Here is a 7,755-nt window from a genome sequence, read left to right as displayed (position 1 = left end):
GTATTTTATTTATCAGTATATATGGAAAAAAACCCCAACAAACCCAAATAATGAGTTCCCTTCATTCACAGAAGTCATAATTGTAGAGATAAAATTTTCTTGTGGATACCTATATAAATAATCCTCAAATAGAACAAGCAGAGAATTAATTTAGAACTTTCTTAGAAAGCACAAAACACCAGGGCACAGGGCAGTGGAACCAAAGGTATGTGCTGGCCATCCCTTGCTGATGATTACATTCTGTAAGCGATTAGTACAAGGCTGGCTGCGTTGTGTGACATTTCAGCATTACATAGATTGCTGCTTCTTCTCCAGGCACTTCTCAATATCATCCAACACTTGGACAGCAGCTTTCGGAATACGAGTCCCTGGACCAAACACATTGGTAACACCAGCTTCATACAGGAAATCATAATCCTGTTCAGAAAGAAATTAAAGTGCTATAGTTAAGAGTGCAACAAAAAATTGGTAATTGATTTAAAAGTGGTATATGTTCTATCATGTACAGTGGGCTGAGAAAGTGTATGTGACAAGTCCCAGAAAGGGGCAGCACAGCAGAAAGGGAAATGGGAAAAAATTGGTAGTTCAGAGGTACAAAAACACCCCTGGGAAAGATTTTATTCAGAATCAGACTAATGTCAGATCCCTGGAAAACATTCAAAAGTCAACTGGATATGACCCTGAATGTCCTAATCTAAATATAATGCTAATTTTGAAAATACTGCTTTAGACAAAGGCTTGGGCCAGATGACTGCCAGTCATTTCTTGTAATTTGAGTTAGCTTGATTTTATGAATGTCCTGAAATTTCAAAAAGACCTGGGAAGCAGTTATGTATTCTCTCTCTCTAGGATACATTATTTTTAAACAATAGGTCAGCAGCATCCCATTGAGAGATACTGAACAAAACACAGTTTTTCTCCTAGAAAAATACTGAGTTCTGTTTGTTCAACTTAAAAATCTGTCATTCCTGAACACTTACCTAAGTGGCTAGAAAAGGAAGAAGTCTGGGAAAGAGGTGTAACAGGAGATTTATATGCAAAATCAGACTGTATCTCTCTAGACAGAAGATCACCCTAAATGTGATTCAGGCAGGGAAATTCTGGATGAGCTAAGGAAAATTTTAAGGCAAAAGCATGGATCTGACTGTAAGGGAATCCAGAAAACAGCTCAACAGTTTAGGAGAAAGCAGAGGGAATGAGAAAGAGGCAACACTGAGGCCTGATGATGGGGAACGTGAGGAGAGGCTAAATGGTGAATGTGATATGTAGCCTATAGGTTATGGGACCTGTCTGGTGTCTTAGTCACTAGCTATGACTCTTCCAAACTGTTACCAGAAGTCATAAAGTCTCTTAGGAGCTAGCGTCTAACAGTAATATGCAAGGTACTGGTAATCAGAAACAACAAAGCATAGAGAACACCTCTCAGGCTACTGATTTCAGGACACAATATACCATCCAACAAATGCTGTAAGATAAACCAGAACACGTACAGAAAACCTGATCAGCAAGACCTGACAGCACTCTGCAACCACCTTGCAGATCTGTGCAGACCCTGGTGATTGTATTAGTGTACTGGTGTAGCCTTCAGTTCTGTAAATCCTATCTGACATTAACAGAATATAGGAAATAGCTAAAAGCAGTGCAGACAGAAATAAAGTAGACTCTCAGTCCTGATGGAAATGAAGTTGACTCGTACCTGAGGTGGGATGACACCTCCACATATGACAAGAATGTCTGGCCGGTCAAGGGCATTGAGTTCTTTGATGAGTTCAGGCACAAGAGTTTTATGACCTGCTGCAAGTGTGCTCACACCAACACAGTGCACATCTGCATCAACTGCCTGCTGGGCTACTTCTCGAGGTGTCTGTATGGAAAGGGGATGACATGAGAAGTAATAGCTTGAGCCTTGCTGCTGAACAAGCATTTAAGGGAAAAATGCTGCATTTGAAAAACACTGGACACTGCTCAGTCATACCTGGAAGAGGGGACCGATATCCACGTCAAAGCCAATGTCTGCAAATCCTGTAGCAATGACTTTAGCTCCTCTGTCATGGCCATCTTGACCCATCTTTGCAACAAGTATACGAGGCCTGCGCCCCTCACGATCCATGAACTTGTTAACTCTGATTGAAAATAAATATTGTATCTTAGTAAGTCACTGAAAATCATTAGAAGTATTTCCACAAATAAAAAAAATACTGGCTTCAACTGTAGCATCACTTATATGTATCAGACAAAAAGATCTTCTAAGTCATGCTTCGTCTACATAGTCTGCACATTATGTTAATTTTTATGTTATATGATTACTAACATGATTTCTTGTATTTACTAACCTCAACAATAAAATCTTTTTTAAAGAAAAGCACTTCACTACTTTTCTGGTTTCCAATAGACAAAATGTAATGGTTTTATGGTCTTATTTCAGATTTAATGAGCTGAATGACAATTAACTAAAACACAATGCTTAGGTTTTAAGGATAATTACAACCACTTATTTCAAAAGAACTTGTATGGCACACAGGCACATAAAGATGTGTCCTAGACATCATACTGTGCGTCATCATTCAACTAGTCACAAGTCTGCCCAAAAAAGGATAACTGTATCCCTCGTTCTGTGCACTCAGTCCAGCACCTCCCTTCTTCTGGTTAGTAGCAGTTCGTATTTCTGTTGTATTAAGGTGACTCCATAACCACAGCACATATTATTCTTTCATCTTGCTGCTCATTATCCATGTACCACTACTTTGACTGGGACACTAAAACTACCATATCTCAGAAATGAGTTTTTATTGGGTTTGGTTCTTTTCTTAATATTCATAGAATTGTAGAATCACAGAATGGTTTGGGTTGGAAAGGACCATAAGATCATACAGTTCCCTGCCACAGGCAGGGACACCTTCCACTAGACCACATCACCAAAGGGTCTGCCCAACCTGTTCTGAGCATTTTGTTTGGAGTTAGATGGATTTGAAATCATATGCTGACCTGGCCAGGATGATCACCCTTTGAATCCAGTAGATTACTCAGGGGAAAAGAATGACTCTAGATAAAGCATTTATTAACACAGATGTGAAAAGCCTCAGGAGGTGATTCCAGGACAGAAATATGCAGCATTTAAGAGTCAAAAAAGTAACAACCTGCACACCTTAAAAAGCAATTATGTCAGCAGAGCCTGAAGAAGCTTCTGCTTGAGGATGTACAGGAGTTGGGCTTGCCTTCTCTATTCCTAAAGACTGCTGAGAAGATCGATGAAGTAGATATCTGAATCATAGAATCCCAGAATGGTTTGGGTTAGAAATGGCCTTAGTGATCACCCAGTGAAAAATCCACCCCCCGTGCCACAGTCAGGGACACCTTTCACTAGACCAGGTTGCTCAAATCCGCAACCAACCTGTAATCTGTAAATGTATAAGTAAAAATACTTAAAATAAATATTTAAAATAAAAACGATGGTGATATTCCCCAGCACAACTTGACTTGAAAAGTCAAGTCAGGTTAAACATCACTATTTTGTCTTTAAGTCAAGACAAGTAAGTCTTTAATGTGTAAGCCACAACACAGCAGGGACTTAGGAGCACTGATTCATATTACACCACCACCCACTACAGCAATTAAGTTTCTTTACCCAAGAGGACAGCAGCAAAGGCAGAAGCTAACAAAAGGCACAAAAGGCAACTGTTTTCACACATGCTACCATCTTCTGACATTTTTCTCCCTTGGGGTATGAGTAAGCAACATGCAAAGACTGGAAGCTGTATGTGGACATCCAGACAGATTTTAGCCTTAAAATTTTAGGAACAGTAAGAGTGAGGTTACAGGGACAACTTATAGGCAGAACAAAACCAGGTTTTGTAACTATGAGGTGCTAGAAATATTTTAGAGATTACTATTATACAGTCTGTAAATTGTGTATGGGGATTTCAGGCAATGTTCTTCAGCTTGTTAATCCTGTGGCTGCATAGTTTATTTGAACAAAATTCTCAAATTATAACATCACCCAGTGGATTTTGTTTTCCAGCAAATACAAGTTCAATTAAGTTTTGACTATGTTCTTATTGCACATAGTTCTTATTCTGCCGAGAGTCATGGGAGTGCCTACTGAGGTCAGTGTCATTCAGGTTTGGGAAATGTTTTTTTAGGTCACGAGTAGCACATGTATCTCAAGGATTAAATGTGAGGCTGTGTTTAGCTAGGAAACCATTCTCACCTCTTGATGGCATGAAGAATTTCATCACTCTCTCCAAACTCCTGGCGATAAGCTCCACTCACCATTCGGTCAGTGGCTTTATGCTCCCCAAACACCTTCTTCATTGCATCTGTTATTTCTCCAACAGTGCACCTAAGAGAGAGGAACAAAGTATTAATGCTACCAGGAGGCTTATATGAAAACAGAATACAGATACACACTGGCAGTGGCCCAACAACTGGCCGTGCTGCAGAACAAATTCATTTGCACTTGTTTCCCCTTTAGTGCTACAACTCTGAACATCTGACTCACCCCACTGTCATCCATTAATATACCATGCAAGAGAATTTTTAAGGAAATACTGTTTTGCTGAGGTGAGAAGTGACCAAGCAACAGGGACCACTGCATGGCAGAATATGTGAAGAAATTAAATTAAATTTTCTCAAATGACATTTTTTTGGGGGCTCAGACTACAAGAGCTTGCATTTGGACTCATACTATAAATTCAAAATATAAATCAAAACATGAACACACAGAAAAGCCTGAAAAGTAACTTTTTAACTGGAATTTGTTTTCTTTTCCCTTGATGTTTAAATTTTAGTATTTATTTTTCTTCTCCTCTACTCTTGACATAGCTCCTTTATCCACTGAGCTGTAGAAGAATCTGGGAAATCCATTTACATGCAAGTTACAAGCTGGAAACACTGCATGTTCAAAATCATACGCATTTTGCTGCTGTAGCACAAGTGTTAGAAGCAAATCAGGCTGTGATCTATCTGAATAGATTCCACCTGTGTAAAATCAATAGTCCAGATTTTGCCAAAGTAAACAATGCTGCACTCTATTTACGGTTGACCCCGCAACCAAATACTTGATGAAGGGAGCCTTCTCAGAAGGGAAAAACAACTTGGGTGGAGAAAGAGCAGTTCAATCAGTAGCTCAAACACAGCAAGGTTATTCTGGTATGAAATTAACTGGGATTCGGTACTGAGTAACAACTTTGAAGGTATGTTAGTGAGCTTCTGCTGAAACCTGTCATAAAAATATTTCAGTTCATACTTGAACAGAAAAAGACTAAAGAATTTGTATATATAAAAGAAATGATCGCAACTTGCTGCAAACTTTGTTAAAGGAAAGGAAAAATACTACTCTTACAAAGCACTTTAAAAGTATGCTTACAAATACAGAAAATTAACTCCATTCAGCTATAGCTAAGCATGTTTCAAACCCCTGGAATTCACATTCTCTCCTGTCATACTGCATTTAAATATAACGTACTATGAGGCAAAATTAGGTTAAGCATCCTCTGAAGCTTTTAAATGAAATGCTCAAGGGATGTTTGGAGAAGATGCAACTTTTTCCATACTTTTAGAAAGGAATGGTGAAAGATTTGTACATGGGTCTCCTGTCGTTTGCAGTTTCAGTAGCTATTATCTAATTCCTACCTCATACAATCTGGCATACATCCATTGTAACAGAAGATGCATTTCTACTGTATTAACTGAATCTTTCAGTAAAATTCAGAGTTATTCTACTTCATGTGACCCACTCCAGCTAATTTGCTCTTTTGCTAGCTCATGTGTTTTTACACTCAGCAACCTTAATCATAGTTATAAACTGTAATTACGCTAATGTAAAATGGCAGAAATTCTACCATGAATATATATGCAAGATCTGTGTAATGCATATGCCTGAAGCCAATCTCCTATCTCTAAGTGCCACTCTTCACAGTTGGCCTGCTTTGTGTCATCCCGGAACACACATTTTTAACTCACACTACTTACACTGTCTTGGCCACTTTTTGTCATTTCCCCTCCCCCAGGGTTTCTAGAATTACATTTTTAACACTCTCTGCTTTTACCCATTTTCTTCCTCAGAGCACAGAGTTCATATCTGGATTTATGAGGATCACAGTCTAGAAAAGCAGCTAAGGCAAGGTAATACCAAATTTATAGTACCTGTACGGCTATGTCTGAATGTGACTTAGTCTGATACTCTCTTTTAAGTTATCTGTTAACAATGATTTTAAAAGCATTAGTTATAAGGCAACCTGTTCATGACTGCATCAGAACCTACTGACATCGCTAAGCAGTACACTTTATTTTTACAGGACCTGTATGATCTCAGACAGCTTAGCCAGTGTTACCTGCATTAAAGCAGTTCTCAGACTTTATTGATCACCAGTTTTTGTTCGCCAGGACATCTAAATACTCTTATTAATATTACTGTTCTCTGATATTACTAATAAGAAAATGAAAAGTAAAACTGCGTGTTAGAATAACTGACTTCCCCAATTCAAAAGCAAGTTTGCAGCAGACTTTGAAATAGTATCTGTAAATACTGACTCCCTCTCAGAGTGCTAGACATCACAGACTGCAGCCTCATATAGATCCAGCCCATGCATAAACAACAACTTACTCTGTGTAAATGCTGGCAGCTTGCTGAAGGCCTTACAGTGGCATAACCCATGTCTTTTCTTCTAGAGAAAACTATAATCTTAGATAAATCTTTCTTCTCCCCTTTTGTGGAAGCAGCATCTAAGTATAACTTCAGTGCTAAATTAAAGTGCAGCACGTGTAGATGTGGTGTGCTTTTCTGTTCTTCCTATGTGAAAATGTGAATTAAAGTTTCATGTAAAAAGCGAAAAAAAAACGGTTTGGACTATCAATTTCATTGAAGTATAATCTGGTGGCTGGGATAAAGTTTTTTCTGTGTACTGCACAGAAAAATAAAATATATTTATTTCTTCTATAAATACTGCTTCTGAAATCCCTGTATTTTGGAATACAGCCTCTTTTCTTAACAGGAGAACAAAAGCATTCTTCTAATGACAGTTACAGTCTTCTTTAATAAGCTAGCCACAACATTAGACCAGTTTGTTACAATAAACCTCCTCCCACTTCCCTTTATCTTTACAGCAAAACTGTTCTGGAGATAACTGTTTTCATCTCACTATTATAAAACTTAAGTGGCATAAGCAAAAACTGTGTTAAACAGGGCACCTCTCTAAGAAGCCTGTTCCAGTGTTCGACCACCCTTTTAGTAAAGAAATGCATCTAATTCTCCTCTGAACAGCTTTAAGCCATTCCCACATATCCTACCACTGGATACCAGAGAGGAGAGCTCATCACCTTCCTCTGTAAGTTCCCTCCTCAGGAAGCTGTAGAGAGCAATATGGTCATCCCTCAGGTTCCTCTTCTCCTGGCCAGACAAGTGCAAATTCCTTAACTGCTCCTCATAGGACATTCCTTCCAGCCCTTTCACCAGCTTTGCTGCCCTTCTCTAGAAGCATTCAAGGACTTTCACATCTTTCTTAAATTGTGGGGCCCACAACTATACACAGTGCTAAAGGAGAGGCTGCAGCAACGCTGAATGCAGCGGGATAATCACCTCTTTTGACTGGCTGGTAATACATCCCAGGATGACATTTGCCCTCTTGCCTGCCCTGGCACACTGTTGACTCACACTGAACCTGCTGCTGACCAGCACCCCCACACCCTTTTCTGCTGGTTGCTCTCAGTTATGTTTCTGTACCACCTTTTGTCTGCCTGGTAACAGGTAATCTGCAG

General features: G+C 39.1%; 1 protein-coding gene across 1 annotated transcript in view; it reads right to left on the bottom strand.

Moving 5' to 3' along the window:
* MMUT (methylmalonyl-CoA mutase) overlaps positions 1–7,755 on the bottom strand; it is a 19,096-nt gene continuing 11,341 nt past the window's right edge. The window contains exons 10-13 of the mRNA XM_005146416.4: positions 4,208–4,339; positions 1,976–2,123; positions 1,697–1,864; positions 1–417 (exon numbers count right to left, since the gene is read on the bottom strand). Coding sequence (XP_005146473.1) covers positions 289–417; positions 1,697–1,864; positions 1,976–2,123; positions 4,208–4,339 — 577 coding nt within the window. The 3' untranslated portion in view covers positions 1–288. The remainder of the gene's footprint in view (positions 418–1,696; positions 1,865–1,975; positions 2,124–4,207; positions 4,340–7,755) is intronic.

The sequence above is a fragment of the Melopsittacus undulatus genome, chromosome 3 (genome assembly GCF_012275295.1).
Source record: "Melopsittacus undulatus isolate bMelUnd1 chromosome 3, bMelUnd1.mat.Z, whole genome shotgun sequence".
Lineage (NCBI taxonomy): Eukaryota > Metazoa > Chordata > Aves > Psittaciformes > Psittaculidae > Melopsittacus > Melopsittacus undulatus.
This window is presented reverse-complemented; position numbering and strand designations above follow the sequence as displayed.